The sequence below is a fragment of the Vanacampus margaritifer genome, chromosome 2, assembly GCF_051991255.1.
Source record: "Vanacampus margaritifer isolate UIUO_Vmar chromosome 2, RoL_Vmar_1.0, whole genome shotgun sequence".
Taxonomy (NCBI): Eukaryota; Metazoa; Chordata; class Actinopteri; order Syngnathiformes; family Syngnathidae; genus Vanacampus; species Vanacampus margaritifer.
In genome coordinates, this window is record NC_135433.1 from 30,646,579 (window position 1) to 30,667,649 (window position 21,071).

Sequence of the window (21,071 nt, forward strand, 5' to 3'; positions counted from 1 at the left end):
AATGAGCATATATTTTATTGCACATTTGCTTTATTCTACAGATACTTTGGAGACAGTAAACTACAGATGAGCCCAAAGTTCTTGCTTGGCTGTCTGTGGGTTTCATTCCTCATCTAGTCCTTTCTGTAATAAAGAATACACAAAGTGAGATAATTTAGTGACACATGACTAAACGAATAACACTAAATAATAAAGTATGTTTTACAACTCCTGGAAAAAGATTTTGAAGAAGTTTGGGTAAAATGTGTTCTGTTGTCCTTCCATTTTCGAGCCTATCCCATCTGACTTTGAGTGTGAGGACCGGACTGCTTGCCAATCAATCGCAGGGCATGAACAACCATTCACACACACGATTCACAGCTCTAAACAATTTAGAGTCTTCAGTTAACCTAACATTCAGGTTTTTGGAATACAGATAGAAAGCCAATGTACAATCAAGCAGCGGAAAACATGCAAACTCCACACAGGAATGCCAAGGACAAGATCACAAACCCAAACCTAAGAACTGTGAGGCAGATATGTTAACCATTGGCCACAGTGCTGCCCACCGAGAAAGTAGTATTTTGAGGTATTGAAATGTGGTTCCAAATCCTTACGCCAAATATTCCTTGCACTCTCTTTTGGGATGAACTTCTTTTCTTTTTTTTGCATTCTAGGACTTGCGTGATACCATTTACCATTAAATTAAAAAAAACATGCTTATAGTTTTGTTTGAGATGTTTAAATTAATAATTGCACTCTTCATTTGTTTTACATTACATCAAAGAACACTGAGGAGTGAATCAATTGCAATGTCCATTACTTGTCAAATGTATTTACCAATGTGGAAGCATCATTTATTTACCTTGGCGCCAACATCGCGGCTTTTAGCGCGCAGCTTGTTGACCTGAGATTCAGCAATGTCAGCTCTCTCTTCAGCTTCATCGAGCTCGTGCTGCAATTTACGGAACTTGCTCAGATGAGTATTGGCCTGTTCCTCCTACGGGAATCCATACAAAAAAAACATACAACACAAATTATATACAATATATGATAAATGAATTTAGACAGTTTACTTGCGGTTTTGTAGTTGAATACATCAAAACAAAATACACATGGTAAATTGAAGTGAAGGTAAGGATGTATTTGTTTGCACCTGTGACGCTAGCTTGTTACAGCTACCTGTACATACGCATACCTACACAAAGGCAGATTAGCGACTGGGGAGGGCACAAAATAAATAACAATGTAAATGGGATCCACGAAACATAAGATTTTTCTATGCACCATTTTTTCCCCAATTTTTTTATAGCTCAAACACCTTATGATTTTTACCATCCAGCTCCTTGTTAGAGAAGGTCAAAATAAATTCACTTATAAAGATTATAGTCCATTTTAGTTTAATGCTGAAATTTCATTCGGGAGCACAATATCTTACTTTTTGTGAGTTAATGTGTAATGTAATGAGAGTCATAAAAAACATATGTAGTATGTAAGTAATTTATTATTTTGGTGACCAGGACCCACAACAATATGCTGGAAAAATATCTCTATATATTTTTTTTTTTGTTTATAGTATTAGCTGCATTATTCTACTATAGCTATTTTTTAGTCGATCTAAATATTAAATGTTCTGGTTAGTGAAGAGTAGGCCTATAGAAAGTATGCCATAAGTGTGAATGAAGGCAAGCTTACTGAACCACACTCTAAAAACTACTTACAGCCTCCTCAGCAGCTCTCTTGTATGCTTTGACTTTCAGTTGCAGTTTGTCAACCAGATCCTGGAGACGCACAACATTCTTTCGATCTTCCTCAGTCTGTAATTATAAGGACTAGGTAAGACACACAAGTTCAGTGGAAGTACTCTCTCAACTCATTAATGTTATCTACATATAATAAGAAACATTGAAATCTCTGTAGGGCATACCTCAATGATGGAATATATTTTTAATATTTATTATTTAAGAAAAGGACAGTGTGTAAAGAAGCATGAATGCTATTTGTATTGATAATATTTTTGCTACCTTAAAAGAGAAATCCCACCTGATAGGTGAGTTCCTTGAGGCGTCGCTCATACTTGCGGATTCCCTTTATTGCTTCGCCGCTCTTCTTTTGCTCGGACTCCACCTCATTTTCAAGCTCCTTCACCTGAAAGCAAAACAAAGGAAAACACATTTTTAGGATATTAACAGGTAACTTGGTAAATTAGATGAACGGGCTCTTTGTGACTGCTTGTCCTGAACTCTAGTGATCAGATAAGACTACAAAGTATCATTAATCCAACACATATTAACTCAGTATTGCTGTTAATGATAGTGTCAAACACATTTCCCAAGGAAACAAAGCTTTTATAGTAGATTTGGTTCTTTTGCGATGGGCATATAGGATTATTTAAGTCAAATACGTTACTCCTTTCATCCGATGGAGATATCCAACAACCTCTAGAAGCCTATAATAGTTAAATGGAAACCAGAGGCCAGTTTTGCTCTTGATACACTATGCTAGGACTGTTAGTTTCAATTGTAATTGTTTATTCTCATAAAAGTAAATTGTCTCCTTCAAACTGTGATTCATTGATAAGAATCTGTATCTTGGTAAATGATACATTTAGAGGGCTGAAGGGGAGAACATAATAAATTCTGAAACATTGCAGTTGAGAGACGAACTCCTGCGCCATCGCGGCCACAATCAGGATTATCATCAGGGATGCTACCATTAAGTCAGCATTTCTAGTTGCATGAGTTTTTGTAAGATTTACCCGGGCCTCAAGCTTCTGGATCTGCTTCTTCCCTCCCTTCATTGCAATTTGTTCAGCTTCATCCAGACGGTGCTGCAGGTCTTTGATGGTTTGTTCCATGTTCTTCTTCATCCGCTCCAGGTGAGCACTGGTGTCCTGCTCTTTCTTCAGCTCTTCTGCCATCATGGCAGCATCTGTGATGGCCTTCTTGGCCTTCTCCTCAGCGTTCCTGCATTCCTGAACGGCTTCTTCTACTTCATTCTGAAGTTGGGATGCGTCAGCTTCAAGTTTCTTCTTCTGGTTAATCAGACCGGTGTTCTGTGTATTGTTTGAAAGATTTCATAAAGTAAAAGTAAGTAAAGTATTTCATAAGTAAATACTGCAGCAGAGAGCCATCTTTGTGATTATGATGTATGATAATGACGCTCACCAAGCATTTTACAATTTCCATGACGGAATTTTTACCTGTGAGTGCAGCAGCTGCACCCTCTCGCTAACATCCAGCAACTCTTGCTCAGCAAGTTTGCGACTTCTTTCAGTTTGCTCGAGAGCAGCCCTCAGTTCCTCCAGCTCAGCCTGAATGAGGTTGTTACGTCTCTCCACAATGGCAATGTTCTCTTTGAGATCATCATTAGTACGGACAGACTCATCCAGCTGAATTTGGCAATCCTTCAATGGGATGACATCAATCAACATGACATTAGTAATCAGTCGAATATCTTGCGAAAATGCGTTGCTCCTAGATTACCTTCAGATGTGCATGAACAGATTTGAGTTGCTTCTGAGCCTCAGATGCCTGCCTGTTGGCTTGACTTAGCTGAATTTCCATTTCATTGAGGTCACCCTCCATTTTCTTCTTCAAACGGAGGGCCTCATTTCTGCTTCGACACTCAGCTTCTAGAGAACTCTGCAGAGTTTCGATAGTCCTCTGCATGTTCCTCTTGCACTGCTCCATCTCCTCGTCTTTCTCAGCTAGTTTCCGTTCAATGTCAGCTTTGATCTGGTTGAACTCAAGCTGCGCTCTTAGGATCTTTCCCTCCTCATGCTCCAAGGAAGCCTGTCAGACACAAGGATTCACTGAAATAATTTACCATTGAGATTAATACGGTCGTGTGCTATTCATGCTAAAATCTCCTAACCTCTGCTTCCTCTAGAGCAGATTGGATCTCACTCTTCTCCTGGTCCAATTGCTTTCTTAATTTCTCCAGCTCATGAATATTCTTTCCACTCTCACCAAGTTGCTCAGTGAGATCAGAAATCTCCTCTGTAGAACATCAAGCACCATTAGAGATAAAGATGTACTGTGTACACTATCACTTTAAGTGTTTTAATAAAATGGGATGTACACATCAGCAGTAGCGCATACCCTGTAAGTTCTTGTTTTCTCTTTTCATGGTCTCCAGCTGATCCAGACACTCTTCATAAGAATTCTTCAACTTAAACAGCTCAGTGCTCAAAGCTCTGGCTTCCTTCTGGGAGCCCTCCAGCTCACACTGAGACTCCTCATACTTCTGTTTCCACTCAGACAAGACCTACCAGGGGAAAAAATGCCACAATGAGTACAGTAGAGCTGTATCTATATGTATCTGACCCGTAACTTGTATTGATGCTTGGCGTACAGTTTATTTTGACTGACCCTTGAGTTTACTGGTTTCTTGTTTCACAGCCATTCTACTGTAGTATTTTTAAAATGGTGTATTTGTGATGATTTTCAAAATACTGTTTCCAAGGTTTTAAGACTGTGAAAAGGTCAAACTATCCAGACCTCAACTATATTTTCACATTTTAATTGACTGTCAAAGTACTTTATGGTTAAATAACTCACATTTGTCCCTCATCAAATCATAACAATCATTGTGGGGAGAATCTCTATCTTAATCCATCAAGCTACCATGTACACAATGGTTGGTTAAATGTTGTGGCCTACAAGCACAAATGTTGCATGCATAGGAACACTTCACCTTGTCAAAGTTTCTTTGTTTCTTGTCCAGAGCAGCAGCAGCAGCATTTGACCTCTCCACATCCACCATGAGGTCTTCAATCTCATTCTGCAGTCTGTGTTTAGTCTTCTCTAGAGAGGAACATTTTGCATTCACTGCTTCCACAGCCTCCTCGGCATCCTGAAGACGCTGAGCCAGCTTCTTCCTTTAGAAACCATCATTTTAACCTTTTAACACTTCCATAGTTACGTTTCCACAATCAAAACTATTCAATGAATGGCTGCTCATTTATCCAACAAAGTTTTTGTTCGTCTCTAGACAAAAAGCTGATCTGCCAGACAGTAGAGTCACGGTGAAATAATGAGTTACATTTTAGTCATGGAGGACTATCAAACCCTTACTTAGCCTCTTCCAGTTCTTCAGTCCTCTGGATGGCATCAGTTTCATACTTAGTCCTCCACTGAGCCACCTCAGAGTTGGCCTTGGACATGCCGCGCTGCAGTTCAGCCTTGGCTTCCTGCTCCTCCTCATACTGCTCTCTGAGCAGGTCACAGTCATGGCGAGAGGACTGCACAGCATGGGCTAAGGCATTCTTGGCCTGTCAGGAAAATTTTATATACGTACTAAATATGAAAACAAATACTTTACGACTAAACTGCAAATGTTGAGGCACCTGCCTCACAGCAGACGTCATCTTACTTTGGTCTCCTCCTCCAGTTGTCGTTTCAGGTCTTCAATTTGTTGAGTGTAGGACATTTTTCCTCTGGTGAGTTGAGACACCAGAGACTCCTTCTCCTCAAGTTGTCTTGAGAGCTCACCTAGCATTTTGGCCACATTTTTATTAATGTCCGGAACATAGTGCTGGTGAACGACCTCACATTTAGGCAACACATTATATACCATTTTCAGTTTGAAGCTTTGCTTTCTGCATGTTGAAGTCATTGATGCTACGTTGGGCTTCTTCAAACCTGGTTTTGTATTCATTCATCTGATCTTCTACAGTCCTGCATGTCTTCTCAAGAGTTGTCTGCAATCGTAATATTGATATCAATACCAAAATACATTTGTATCAGCTTAAAGTGCATCGACTTCAAACTAAAGACAAATGTTTAGCTAACTTTTGTTTTGACAATATGTTCCATATTGGAGATGACATCATCCAGTTCCAGCCTGAGCTCGCTCTTCTCCTTCTCCAGTTTCTGCTTGACTCTCTGCAGATTGTCAATCTGCTCTCCCAGGTCAGCAACACTGTCAGCTTGTTTCTTTCTCAGTGTGGCTGCAGTGGCTTCATGAAGCAGAGTGGCCTCTTCCAGGTCTCTTCGTAGTTTCTGGAACTCGGCCTCCCTCTTCTTGTTCATCTCAATCTGGGCAGATGTTGCTCCACCAGCCTCCTCTAGCCTTTCACTGATCTCTTCCAGCTCCCTTGCCAGTTCTGCTCTCTGCTTCTCCACTTTTGCTCGAGCAGCTCGCTCTGCCTCAAGCTCTTCCTCCAGCTCCTCGATGCGGGCCTGATCAGACACTACTGGTTAATCACTGTTTAGAAGAAAATGTCCACACCGTTACATGAATCATTTGTTACCTGGAGCTCTTTCAATTTCTTTTGAAGCTGAATGGCAATTGCCTGCTCATCCTCTATTCTATTAGTCAGCTGGTTGACTTCAAAGTCCTTCCTGCAATGAAATGTTATGGGAATATTTATCATTATAGGAATTATTTTCTTTACCTTTTGCTTGTTTATTTCCTTGGCTATATTGTCTATCTTGAAAGAATACTTGTTATGGTATTTACTTTTTCAGGTGCTCTTCCAGTTGTTGCTTATCATTCTCCAGATCCATTAAGCTCTCCTGGGTCAACTTTAAGTCTCCCTCTAGCTTTCTCTTCGCTCTCTCAAGATCCATTCGAATCTTCTTCTCTTGTTCAAGGGACCCTTCAAGCTATTGAAAAAAATCCATTCAAAACTTTTAGCTCCAAGGTGCCTAGAGAAGTAACATAACATACTTTTCAAGTAAATAATACTAAAACACATACATCATCCACTTGCTGCTCTAGTTTTGACTTGGCTTTGGTCAGAGTGTTGACTTTGTCTTCTTCACTCTGAAGGTCATCCAGCGTTTGCTGATGAGCTTCTTGTAAGGCTTTCTTCTCCTTTGTCAGCTTGGCGATGATTTCATCCAAAGCTGCCATTTCTTCGACCAGATTCTTTACCTGAAAGTCAATGTGACAATTCATAATTTGGTATCACAAAATTTGTGAACGTTCTTGTTAAGCAGTTGTCTTACCTTGTTCTCAGTGGCATGCTTTTCTTTCTCCACTTTAGCCAGCGTTAACTCCAAGTCATCAATGTCCTTCTTCAGCTCAGAACACTCATCCTCTAACTTCCTCTTCTTTGCTGTTAATTCAGCATTCATCTCCTCCTCATCCTCCAGTCTTTCTGATAACTCTTTGGCTTTTGCTTCCATCTGGATTTTGTGTTTGATCAATCCCTCACATCTTTCATCAGCATCAGCAAGATTATCTTGCTCCTAAATAGTAAACACAATGTTAATAATACATGCTTATGAATGTCAGTTTTTAAAAAGGGAATAATGAATAAACTTACAGCCTGAACTTGGAGCTGCAGGTCATTTTTTTCCTGGAGAAGAGACACCATTTTTTCCTCCAGTTCCTTCCTGCGAGATTCGGACTTTGCATACGCTTCTTTCAACTTCAGGAATTCTTCCTTCATGTTGGCCATTTCTTTTTCTGCTTCAGCAGATCTCAAAAGAGGTTTGATCTTGAAGAACAGCTTCATCCAAGGCCAATTCTTAACCCCCATAAAGGCACGAATGTTCCACTGGATTACCAATAATGCATCCCTGTCAAAGATCATCAATTGTTTTAACTGTTTGTTCAAAAGTATGCACAAATATTAACACAATTACAGCCAACGTTTATTCTCTAACCTCCTCTCAACAATCTTCTGATATTCCACTCTTGCCAGCAGGCCTCTCGATCTAGATTGGATTCCGGTAATTATGAGAGACAAACGATCATCCCTCATCTCCTCGAGTTGCCCAAGGAGACCAGCCTTGAAGAACACCTTTTGGAAAATGTACATCAATCTTATCTACTAGCTTTTTGGGTTCGCTTGTAAACCAAATGATGCTTCTCAAGGAATTTATTTGAATGTTCAGAAATATATGCTTGGTGTTATAGTGCTCTATTAACTCACCCTTATTATTACTAAAGTTAAGTAATAATCTGAATAATGTTCATTTTTATGAAGTTATAATCAAATGAAGGTCATATAACCACATTCTATGTTGTTATAAATATTACATTAAGGACTTCACTTCTATTTGGAAAAAAATTGATAATTCAAAAACTATATAACACTTTTACTTTAGATAAGTCCCTTTATAACTTGCCTTTGTGTGTCCAAACTTGTATTGATTGTGGTCAATATCCAAAGACCCAAGAAGTTTTTCGGCACCCTTCTTACTGTCGATGAACTGACCCTCAGGGATAGCAGCAGGATTCAGGATGCGATATCTGAAAATGAATGGATCAAATATTTAAAAAAACTAAATAAAACAATGAATTTACAATTGCTTTGTTGTTGTGGGGGGAAAAAAAGTTATTTCGATGTGCTACCTCTGTTTGAAATCCCCATAGAGAATCCTATTGGGGAAGCCCTTCCTGCAGATTCTGATGCCTTCCAGCACACCATTGCAGCGCAGCTGGTGCATCACCAGAGGGTTCTCCATGGCCCCAGGAGTCTTGGTCTCATTGGGGATGATGCAGCGTACAAAGTGGGGGTGAGTAGACCTCAGGTTGGTCATCAGCTTGTTGAGATTCTCCTGTGAAGGTAGTGATACTCAATGTACAATAAATCTAGGTGATAACTGTGTTGTTGTTTTAACACCTAAGTGTCAAGCTTCCACATGACATGATCTCATGCCTGTACTGACCCTATGCAAGGCTGACACAGTCTGGAAGGATGAACCTTTCTTCTTGCTTCCTTTTCCCTTTCCACCATCTGTTAGTTAACAAATGTCAAATTTAAGTATACTTAATTTATAGCAACACAAGGAGTGAAAAATGGATAAACACACTGTGCATTTAGTTCATTCTTACCTGCAGTTGCGTCTGATCCAGCATAATTTGCAAAGAGTAAAGACAATAATTTGAGATTAGACTTCTGATACAGTCCAACAACAGTCTCATTTAGAGGATCCTTGTTTTTCACCAGCCAGTTGTTGATATTGTAATCAACAGTTCCGGCATAGTGCATCAGGGCAAAATGGGCTTCTGGTTTCCCTTTGACGATTCTGGGCTTCTGGAAGTTGCTGGATTTTCCTAGATGGTTGTCATAGAGCTTAGCTTTAAAGGTTGCATCGCTGGCTTTGGGGAACATGCACTCCTCTTCAAGGATGGACATGATGCCCATGGGCTAGGGAGGAAGAAAAATTAGAAGTAATGAAAACTATCTTTGGGCAAGCTTTTTAAAAAATGTTTGTTATAATCACCTTTTCAATCAGGTCAATACAGGCCTGCAAGTCCATACCAAAATCTATGAAGGTCCATTCAATGCCTTCCTTCTTGTATTCTTCTTGCTCCAGCACAAACATGTGATGGTTGAAAAACTGTTGCAGTTTTTCATTGGTGAAGTTGATACACAGCTGCTCAAAGGTGTTGAACTGGAATGGAAAGTGGATAAACATTTATTTTCTCACCCAAATCGTTACGTGCATAAAACACAACTAAATGAATATAATCCTCATATAAAGTAATACTTGACAAATCTTACATCAAAGATCTCAAATCCAGCAATATCTAGAACACCAATGAAGTACTGGCGAGGTTGCTTGGTGTCCAGAGAATGGTTTATACGGATCACCATCCACAGGAACATCTTCTCGTACACTGACTTAGCCAATGCACCGACCGCATAATAGACCTAGAAAAGAAACAAGAAATTCGCCCACTTATGATGTGTGATGTTAGTTAGTGGGCTATATACACTGTACTATACTAATAGTACTGCTTTGCATCAAATAATGCAATGGGAAAACTGTAGTGCTCTCCTAATGCTACCCCCATCTTGATTTTATTTTTATACTATTTTAAGAGTATGAAAACCTAGAAACATTTTTATTGTACATTTAGAAGATAAAATAAAATAAAATAAAAGATTATTAAAAATCAGGGGCGTCTGGCGATTAAAATTTGTATCACATGTAATCACTGGACTATAAAATAGACACACTGGTACATGGTACGTGTGCGACAAGGATTATCATGTGTTGCAAAATAAAAAAAACATTCATATTTCATACCCCTGTTTTGGCATTTACCTGCTGAACATTTTGTCCTTTGGTGACCCACTCATTTCCCACTTTAACTCTTGGATGACATAGACCTTTGATGAGGTCAGCAGAGTTCATGCCCATCAAGTAAGCAACTTTGTCAGCATCTGAGAAAATAGGAGTATGACAAAAAAATATATGTATTTATTTATTATCTTAATAGATAGTTTTGGACATCCAGAGAGTCCATTTTACCCTCAGTGCCATCAGCCTCTGCCTGCTCCTCACGCTGCTTGTTCTTGAACTTCATGTTACCATAGTGCATGATGGCACCCGTCAGTTTGTAAATGCCATTCTTCTCCTCTTGGGTGAAGCCCAGCACATCAAATGCATCCTGAGATCAATGTGCAGACGACATTTTTGATGATAAAAGTATTTTTTGTACACTACAAAGAAAAAGTGTAACACTGTTGTAATAGCATTAAAAATGATTTCAAAATGACTACACAATTGACCCGACTACCATGAATTGTTAGTGTGACTTTTGAAGCATATCTCATTTGAAACAAGCAGAATATTCAATATCATTACATCAGTGGCCATAAGCTCGTCAGCATCATTGATGGAGGCAACAGTTGTTTCTCCTTGGGAGATGAACGCATAATCATAGGGGTTGTTGGTGATGAGCAGCATCTCTAAAAGAGTAGAACAAAAAAGTGACTTTTTGTATCATACACAACGAAACAAGCTTTAAAGATCTCAATGTCAGCTGTTTTTATTTACCTAACAGCTCGGGTTTTTTCTGCGAGAGAATCTGGTAGAAGATGTGGTAGTCCCTTTCAGCTTTAAGCTGAAAGGTGACACGCGACTTCTCCAACAGATCTATTGACGTATTTTAAAAACAATGGTGGGAACATGAATAATTTTGAAGCCTGGCTGCTGCCGTGATCAATTAGATATATGAAATGGTACCGACATGTCTCAATATCAGCCGATGCAAGCTTTCCACTGGCAGCAAAGTGAATTCGGATGAATTTGCCCTGGTTTAAAAAAAAAAAAAACATTTTTACCTACAATACGTACATGGCAAATAATGATAAAATAAAATAAACAGTGTGGAACTTACAAATCTGGAAGAATTGTCATTTCTAATGGTCTTGGCATTTCCAAAGGCCTCTAAAGCTGGGTTAGCCTGAATGATTTGATCCTCCAAGGTACCCTGTAAAGCACAGCAATTTTACCAAACTCAGCACTTAACAACAGGGGGGAAAACCTTGTAATGTATCATTTATCGAAATCAGGTTCAACACCTTTTTCTCAGAGCCTGTGTCTTTCTTTCCACTGCCAGCTGCAATGCTGGCAAAATACTGGATGACTCTCTTGGTGTTGACAGTTTTCCCAGCACCAGATTCTCCACTATGGAAACAAATTGATTTGCTTGGATACAGAAACTTGAAAAGCAGCTCAATTTTTCACTGAGTGACATTAGTGTGCTAAATATAGGAAGATAAATGTGTAATGACACTGACTTTTAATTGACAGTGTTGGCTTGAATTATGTCTTCCAGCTGATTAAATGATAATATTAGTAACGATGGCATTAACATGCACAGCACTAGGTTACATTTGGGCATTATTCTACTACTAAAACATTGCCAAAAAAGGGACTAAAATCTGACTCACGTGATGAGAATTGACTGATTTTCTCTGTCTGGAAAGGAAGAAGAGGGACTTGAGAATAAAATACATAACCGCCAGAAATCTGACCCATTAACTCATTCACTGCCATAAATTCATTTGAAATATTTCTATTAGTTTAACATTTTTTTCCCACTTTTATTAACAAGAGTATGAAAACCTAGAAACATTTTTATTGTACATTTAGAAGATAAAATAAAATATTATTAAAAATCAGGGGCGTCTGGCGATTAAAATTTGTAATCGTAATTAATCGCATGACTTCACTAGTTACCTCACAATTAATCAAAAAATTTATATCTGTTCTAAATGTTCAATACAAAATTTTCCAGGTTTTCATACTCTTGTTAACAAAAGTGAAAAAAATGTCAAATTAATAGAAATAGTTCAAATGAATTTTTGACGTCTATAACCGTCAATGGCAGTGAATGAGTTAATGTGTGAGCATGCAGATTATAAAGCTATAATAACCAGTTAGCATGTACTGGTAGGCGTTGTCAGAGATAGAGAAGATGTGAGGAGGAGCTTCACTCCTCTTCTTTCCCCTGTAGGCAGCAACCACCTCTTTGTTGTAGACTGGCAGCCACTTGTAGGGATTGATAGTCACACAGAACAGACCCGAGTAGGTCTGGCAAAGACAGAAAAAAGCAAGGAGATGCTCTGGCATAACTGACACTACTTCCAGTAATTATAAGCCGACATCATTCACATAGTTGTGAAAGATCTTAACTCACATAGATCATCCATGCTGCATAACGCTCTTTGAGGTTAAACAGCACAGCGGGCTCGTGGAGGAAGGTGAACATGGCCATGTCTTCAATTTTATCAAACTTTGGCGGGTTCTGAGGGTGCACGTCACAATCCTTCACAGTCACAGTCTGAAGACAAAGAGAATACAATGTTTTTAAGCAAAACACCATCGCACAATGGCCATCGTTGTACATTACTACTGGCTCATATCGTACCAACAATTTGCACACATTGATTGGCAACTTGATTTGGTAGTGTTTTTCCCTTCTTTTTTTCATTGTGTATAATTCATATGCATCAACGTCACACCTTCGGACCCATAGATGATTGTAGTGGACATGATATATTTGCGTGTCTAAACCAATAAAAACGCATAATTTGGATGATGTCAACACTTCTGGTTCATGATTGGATCCTAGTTAACCAATCGTAAATTGAATTGCATGATGTTCATGGTAAAAATGTTACATATAAGCTTGGTAAGTTTACAACACGTTACAACCATACTATCCTGACATCCACTATAACAAATAAAAACATAAAATAACCCCAAAACAACATTTTCCATGTTGTTCTTGGGTGGGAAAAAGAGTCAAAATCAGTAAAAAATAAATAAAATAAAAAAAACAGCAAAAAAAATGCGGGTCTGAAGGGGTTAAGGTGAGCCACTCCTTGATTGTAAGCAAGTGGACTACAATTTCATTAATTTTGAACAAACTTTTTATTTAAAGTGAAGAATATATAGAAGTAGACCCAATAACCATTAGTGGTACTGCAGTTGTTAAAAACTTGTATGCCTATACAGGGCTTCAGTGGGTCATTAAAAAGCATTATAAGTCATTAAATAGATTTCATGAAAATTCAATGGCATTAAAAATGCTGTACAGAAGCATTATTTTTTATATATATTTGTAAGACTGGGGACAACTTGTAATTTACAATGAACAAAATGCGCAGGAATCCACAAGTTCCTTCATTTTCCAATTAATTTGTTCTTCATTTGAACAGAAAAACATACTGTTCATGTCACCAATGTCAAACATGAAACGTTATGCCACATAGTGGCAGAAAAATTACCTCAAAACAAATCTGACTCAATGTTGCTACTTTTAAATACTGTATAGTATATATTTTTAACAAATGATTTTATAAATTATAATAAATTACTGTATCAATGAATTAAGTTACAACCTTACTTGTACAGTATTAGGTAATATTTGTCAACTTTTATGTTATGTTCTTTTAGGTTACAACAGTTTGAAAAACTTGGGGAATTTTTTTTTTTATTGTACATTTAGAACTGACATCATATAAGCAATTAATTCAGTATATATTTGCATGTAAGTACTAAGTATGTGTGTGTACCTGTATGTGTGTTTACATATTAACGCATACATACTGTACACAGGTAAATAGTAATATGCACTGTATGTGTAGCATGGAATTGTACATTGTTTTGGCTCCTTGTGTTTTCGTGTTCAGTTTCTCACTAAATAGGTTGCTTTCTACACTTGTGACACTTGTGGTTAGGAAGCCCCCTGCCAGATGACTGACCTTCCCTTTTGCAGTTTGAGCAGTGACTTTGTCCCCCTCGCGGCTGGTGATGGAAGCCTTCACAAACTCCTCATCAGTGTCAGGAACAAAGCATTCTTTCTTCATGTCAAATACACGAGTCTGAGCCTCCAGACGCTCCTTGTCTGATTTCCTCAGGTAGGAGGCCGCTGGCCCAAACTCTCTCATGGCGGCGTCGCCCATTGTTAAGCTTGCTAAGTACACAAAGAAAACAAAATACAGTTCAGTATGCGTTTATAAGAAATGTTACGATTCAGCCTTACCTTAGAAATCGCTACAGATAAGACTGAGGTGCTATGGCCCTGTGTGGAGAAATATAACAGAGAGTATCTTATAGAGAACATGATGACACGTGCAATAGTGAAGTCAATATCCACACATCTTACCTTGTGATAGAATGGTGACCTATTGTGGCTTTCACAATCAGTTCCCTTTATAAAGGAAGCCCCTCCGCCATATATGGAGGATGCCTGTTAGGCCCAAGAATGCTATTGTGACTGAATTGGGTTGGTCAGATTGGGGGTAAGTGAAGGAGGGGGGGTTACTGAATGGCGGAGAGCAATAAAGAAATCAGCGGGTCAGAGTCTTATCAGTGATGGGGTCTCCTGACGAGGCCATATTAGGAGCTCATTGCAGGGTGGCGATTAATCATAGGTATCCTTAAGCAGGCAGGGAAACACGACTCGATCCGTAAATAGACACAGGGAGGAATTCTTTTGTCATCATCCCAACATGCAACTGCTGCTGGGGAACAATGGATGTTGGTTAGAAGACAAGCATCCTCAAGACTATGTAGCACTACTACATTGTATTATTTTATTTTTTTTACTTTTAATTTTTAACTCATTCACTGCCATTGACAGCTATAAACGTCAAAAATTCATTTGAACTATTTCTATTAGTATAAAATTTTTTCCACTTTTGTTAACAAAAGTATGAAAACCTAGAAAACATTTTTTTATTGTACATTTAGAACAGATATAAAATGTGTGATTAATTATGAGTTAACTAGTGAAGTCATGTGATTAATTAAAATGAAAATTTTTAATGGCCTGACGTAAAAAAAATTAGGGGCGTCAGGCGATTACAATTTTTCAGTAGTTAACTCACAATTAATCACAAATTTTATACTTGTTCTAAATGTACAATGAAAAAAATTCTAGGTTTTCATACTCTTGTTAACAAAAGTGGAGAAAAAAATGTATATTATATATATATTATAGTATATATATATATCCTTTTGTACCTACAACAATGTTAGCTACAGAAAGAAGCTAGGTAGCTTTGCGAAAAGTTTTACGTTATGAAGGGGTCTCAGTTACTCAGGGGGCTTAAGTGGTGTCTGTAACATATTGTGGTGAGTTATCATACGGCCACTGCTGCAACACAAACAGAATGAGATGGTAAGTAGGGAGGTCTAAATAAAGAACGTTGCTTTGTGAGATTATCCAGGCGACAAGTGTGAGGCAACACAGACAAAAAGTCTTCAGCAGGAGACATGCCTGAGATTCACTGAAAGGCTGTAATGATGACAAATAACAGTGGGCTGTGCCAGTATGATAGACTCCAATGTAATGCCAAGGTCACAACGGAGTAGCCCCCTACCATTAACCCATTCACTGCTATGACGGCTATAGACGTCAAAAATTTATTTGAACTATTTCTATTAGTTACTTTTTTTTCCTCACTTTTGTTAACAAGAGTATAAAAACCTAGATTTTTTTTATTGTACATTTAGAACAGATATAAAATGTGTGATTAATCGTGAGTTAACTATTCAAGTAATGCGATTAATTACAATTAAAAAATTAAATTGTCTGACACCCTTCATTTTTAATAATCTTTTCTTCTTTTTTCAGGCGATAACATTTTTTAATTCTAATTAATCACATGACTTCACTAGTTAACTCATAATTAATCACAAATTTTATATATGTTCTAAATGTACAGTAAACATTTTTTATAGGTTTTCATACTCATACTGTTAACAAAAGTGGAAAAAATGTGAAACTAATAAATTGTTCAAATGAATTTTTGACGTCTATGGCCGTCAATGGCAGTGAATGAGTTAAAAAGCTGCTCCCTAACAGCCCTGTTGATGTGGCATTGTGTCTTTGAGTACAAAGATAACGGTGTGAAATGCCTTCTTAAAACCGTGCACTGATTGAGGAGAGCAGCCACAGAGGCTTTGCCCGCATCAAGGATCAACAGCAGCACATGTTGGCCACACACACCGCCTGTTTCACATAAATACACAGAGATTGACAGGTATATGCCAGTCCTCTTGACATTTTTGTGCTCGGGTTCAAATGTCGCTCACTTGAGCAAGAGGTTAAACTAGAGCACTTCCTGAATCATATATTTAATCTCTGTTGTCTTTGTCCTCTACTCTAACATTGACGACCAGATGTGTGGTCTTGGTTAATTTTCACTGAGCTGAAAATGGCAGTTTGATTACATGTGTGCTTTTAAACCTGAAAATGCAAACATTTGACTACTGGTCTGTGGGGGTCGTTCTAAGCTAAAAATGGAAAATAATTGTTGTTTGGGCTTCGGCTTTCGGTTGAGTTTCCCCTTGGTGACCGTTCATGTGCGCTGTGACTGATTAGCGACCAGTCCAGGGTGCACTCTGCCTTACGGCAAAAGTCAGCCGTGATAGGCTACGCCTCCCCTTTTGATGTCATTCCTGTCTAGACATACACTCGCAGTAAGCAAAAATAACTGTATTGTCATGAAGAAAGAAGCAAAACCCCTTATAATTTGTCCCACCATCTTTTAAACGTGCCTGCATACTGGATGTGTCCTATAACAGGGATTGGACAGACAGTCCTAAGTACCGGTGATCACAGTCCCTTCAGAGGTTAAGAGATAAAAAGAAGGTCAACAACTGCTGACAAGTGCTGAGATTATTTCCATTCAAATAAGTGAGCAGCCCCCTTACTGACAGCTGGCGTCAGGTTGCCAAATGGAAGCGTGAAATTCTTTGCAGCTGCTAAAGACCAAGTGAAGATGTGTCTGATCAGAGGTCAAACTTCTACTCTTTAAAGGAGACACACTTAGTGTCATACTTTGTGTATGCCATAACACATTTACACATTTACAAACATGGCAAATATAAATAGGTGCATTCCACAACAACAACCTCAATACAGGCCTGTATAACAAAAATTTCAATATATATCAGCTGCAACACACTCACTTACCAAAGTGCATGATTAAAAGTAGTGCTTTATATTTCCTTTCCTAATGTTGTATTGTATCTTAAATTTTGGTGGTTTCTCTCTAAAATGTTAAGTTTTTACTATAATTTTTGTTGGGGTTGTTTCACCAGAATAATGTGTAATATTAGAAGCATAATCATAATAATCCTTTACCATCAAAAGCCGTATGACAACATCAGTGCTGTTATATCTTGACATACAGTAATGATGTATCATTTTGGAGGTTGAAGTGTTAAGACTGCCTATTGCTTCGTCTTTGGCGATGTTCACTTGGGCCAAGGCTCAGATGTCCCAAAACTAATGCTGTTAATCTTTAGCGCGTATTATTCACCTAGTTATGCAGATGTGTGAATTTCCTTTTATTAGCTCTTAGATACCTGATTGTCTCCTCAAGGAATTAAGGATGTGTTTTGTAATAAGAGAAGACTGAGGGCTCACAGAATTTCACACCAAGAGTGTCTGGGGCCTCCCTCTCCTGCCTCCTACATCAAATCATTAGCCAGTCGCCAGCAGAAAAAAAAAAAGACAGCAAAAAAAAAATCCCTCCAGACTGACATATTTCAGTCTATATATATATATATATAGAGAGAGAGAGAGAGAGAGAGAGAGAGAGAGAGAGAGAGAGAGAGAGAGATTAGAACAGAAGTATAGCTACATGTAAATCATGATATCTAAGATGTTCGTAAAAGAAACAAAATATATTTCACTTAATCATAATATGATAATTAGGTGTAAATTTAGAAAGAGGAAAGCATTTCAGGAACTGGAAGTGACGTTTTGAAGATTTAGATTGAGAATCACAGAAATGGATTCGCTGAAATTTGCCATAGCCATTTGGAGAAACGGGCAGACTTCAGCAGGGATTCACTGCGCAGCTGCTCAGGATTATATGTGCCTTATTGTTGACCTTGAGGCCCTGGCAGACGGGATTTCATTAACTCTATTTTTGGATCGGGAGATTTGTGCTCCCCCTTGCTCAAACTCAGACGTCCCAACACCCCAAACTGGGTGAGTGTTGTGTTGTTTCCATTCAGGCCTTATAAAATGTAATAAAAACTGATGCAACAGTTAAACCCTTCTGGACCAAACCCTAATGCCCACATTATCCATAAAGCGATGTTAATTTTGAGGAGCGAGATGAGCAGTAACTACGCATGCCTAGATTGCCTACATGTTAAAATAGAAATTACATCCTGAGCTGCAGAACTCATATCAACAAGGACACTGGGCCTTCTGTTTTTTGCCTTGTGGCTATTAAAATTCTTTTTGGGCAACGTGTCTGAGATACAATGATTAATGGATTATGTGATTGGTCGAGGATCCCTCAACATGAGGGACCTGGGTGTTAATCACAATTAACGGCACTGGCGTGCACATGCAGACCCCTAGTGGTGCTGACACCCTTGCCCCTCTGCCCTCTCTCAAAAAAGTGCCCTTTTGAAAGTTTGTTTTTTAAAAATTATTATTATTTAATAAACAGTTTACTGAGGACAGGTCACTGTTGACACAATCTTTAAGAAAAGCTGCACGATTAAATTTGTGGGGGAATAAAAAGCCCTGATGATATGCGCCGCGTGCGCCCTCTCTCGCTATGTCTCTCTCTCTCTCTCTCTGCCTCTTTGCCCCCACCCCACCGCCCACCCCGCAAGCCACGGTCGCGGTTGGACACACGCATCTCCCTCCCCTGCTCCACCCCAGCCAGGTAACTGTGTTAGTGAAATTGTATTGTTTGTTTGCCCTCTATATTCTACCTATAAACATTTAGTTGTGTATTGTTGTGTAGTCGCATGTCTCATACAGCACAAACAACAACTTAGTAAATTAGCCGAATGGCCACCTAATTAGCTAGTTAACGCTATACGCTAAATCAATAATAGATAACGTAATGACCACCACAGGGTACAACTAATGACCATGAAAGGAAGCTCTGTTGTCCGTGCTTTGAAAGTGTTGTGGAGTAGATCTTTTCCTCCGCGTGTTCGTTTTCTTTCGGGTAGTGAGAATGTTGGTTATCTGAATACAGGCTGGAGATCGATGAACAGTTCATTCAAAGCTTTTATTTCTACAGAATATTCCAGGCACAGGTGAGTTACAGACAATGGCTGTAGCCTCTCACAAGTGAGAAGATTACAGAGGATTTACAATATTCTTATACTATCTTGAAGGGCGGTACCACACAGTTTCCAGTAAAAAGTTCAACCGGAGTTGACCGGACATGAGATAAAACTCAAGGACATCATTCAAACACAGAACAAAGCCCATTTGAGGAATAGAGGAGGTTATTCAGTCATGACTGCACCTGGCAGAAATTGAGATAACACTCACAAGGATACATCCGCAGAACAAAGCTCTACTGGGGAAATGAGGAAATTAAAACAGTTATGACTAAATCTGGGCAGAAGATACATTTCAAAAGGCATTGGACTTTGGATCATTGTAATTTGATTTGTGGGGATTATTTTGACTTCAAAATGTGATGAACTGCCGTTTGTGTCTGGTTTGTATTATGCTAGTAGTCACAGGCAAAAACAATCCAATACGTCATTGGTGATCGAAGCATTTGCATTGAGTTGCATTGTGGAAATATCAGAAATGCATGGATGTTTGGAATTGTCAATTGCCTGTGAAAAATACCCTTTTGCCTTATGAATGATAATGATAACAATCAGTCTTATTCATTTTCATGCCATTGGTCTGTTTGGCTACAATTGGTCTATTTGTTTACTAATTGTAGCATAATGACTAGAAACAAGAGGCTGAAAAGGGAAAAAGAAAATGAGCTACAACAAGCAGCCAAGGTAAGCATCTCTCTGCTCTCTTGGATGAAACCAAAGACACATGATGATGAAAGGTCAGAGTCTAAGCCAGAGAGAATCATGTTAACTAGTGTTTGGCACATTTTAAAGCTCCCATTTTAATATTGATTTGCTCCTTAAGGTTAGTTTTATTGAAAATCTTAAAAGCTGTTCATATTTTATTTGTAAGTAGTTTGTACTAAATCAGCAGGCATGAAGCTATTATTAGCTAAATTATTAGCTATTATTTTGTACAAACCATAACTTTAAGTTATTTATATGCTTCAAGTCTTGCAGTCGTGTTGCCCTAATAGGCTGTTATTAAAACTAGCTGTGGTGTACAGTATTATTAATTATTATTATTAATAATAATATATGTGTGTGTAGTGTTTATTTAGTTGTTTTTTCTATTATTTGTACTGACATTTCTGAACATCCGGGCATTTCTGACACTTCCGCAATGCAATGCAAATGCTTCCTTTATATGGTGAAAGCAAACGGCGCATTGTAATGCTTTTGGCTGTGACCATCATACAAGTCACACCGATTGTTATAGTAGTCAAATGACATCTCATCACATTTTAAATCTAAATAATCCTCACAAGTCAAATTACAACGATCCGAAGTCCAGTGCTTTTCAATGAGCGGATAGATTCAGCAAATTGACCGCCATCTTGGCTTGTGTTGCATCGGTAATTGCCAATAAGGTATTCCATAAAAAGCGCAAAAGTGTTCCTTTTCTTCCCCCCAGAGCACTTGCACCCCCAAAATGTCTGTGCACGCCACTGATTAACGGGTTGAGAGACAACCACTTTCTGACCCTAGCCACACTGGTCCAGCTGAAGATATGTTTCAAAACTCTAAAACTAAATATCGCCAAAGAAATAGATTAACAGTGAACCTCATTTGACAAGAAATAAGAACAATGACAAATACAAGGGCGGTGCAATGCTTGATGAGCTTTTATTAGACACTACAGATAGTGAATGGTGACAGTTGAGGGGCACTCCACGCTTCACTCTTCCTCAAAGCCTTTCTGCTGCTGCCATTGGAAATGGGGGGGTCAAAACAAAACAGCTTTTGGGTCTTCAG

General features: G+C 38.5%; 1 protein-coding gene across 1 annotated transcript; it reads right to left on the bottom strand.

Annotated features, from left to right (window-relative positions):
- Positions 1 to 14,265, bottom strand: LOC144042877 (myosin-7-like). Its single transcript, XM_077555916.1, has 38 exons — positions 14,227 to 14,265; positions 13,946 to 14,157; positions 12,376 to 12,519; positions 12,113 to 12,269; positions 11,627 to 11,654; positions 11,255 to 11,360; positions 11,071 to 11,163; positions 10,921 to 10,984; positions 10,728 to 10,826; positions 10,536 to 10,639; positions 10,200 to 10,338; positions 9,993 to 10,111; positions 9,446 to 9,595; positions 9,165 to 9,335; positions 8,773 to 9,088; positions 8,607 to 8,674; positions 8,290 to 8,495; positions 8,064 to 8,187; positions 7,599 to 7,735; positions 7,256 to 7,511; positions 6,936 to 7,178; positions 6,685 to 6,861; positions 6,445 to 6,590; positions 6,236 to 6,326; positions 5,775 to 6,164; positions 5,557 to 5,683; positions 5,356 to 5,474; positions 5,058 to 5,254; positions 4,678 to 4,861; positions 4,083 to 4,248; positions 3,856 to 3,980; positions 3,465 to 3,773; positions 3,182 to 3,385; positions 2,738 to 3,034; positions 2,023 to 2,127; positions 1,701 to 1,796; positions 845 to 979; positions 1 to 123 (listed from the first exon to the last, which is right to left on the bottom strand). The coding sequence occupies exons 2-38, from the start codon at positions 14,144 to 14,146 to the stop codon at positions 103 to 105; spliced, it is 5,814 nt and encodes a 1,937-aa protein (XP_077412042.1). The 5' UTR covers positions 14,147 to 14,157; positions 14,227 to 14,265; the 3' UTR covers positions 1 to 102.
- Between the last annotated feature and the right edge of the window lie 6,806 nt (positions 14,266 to 21,071).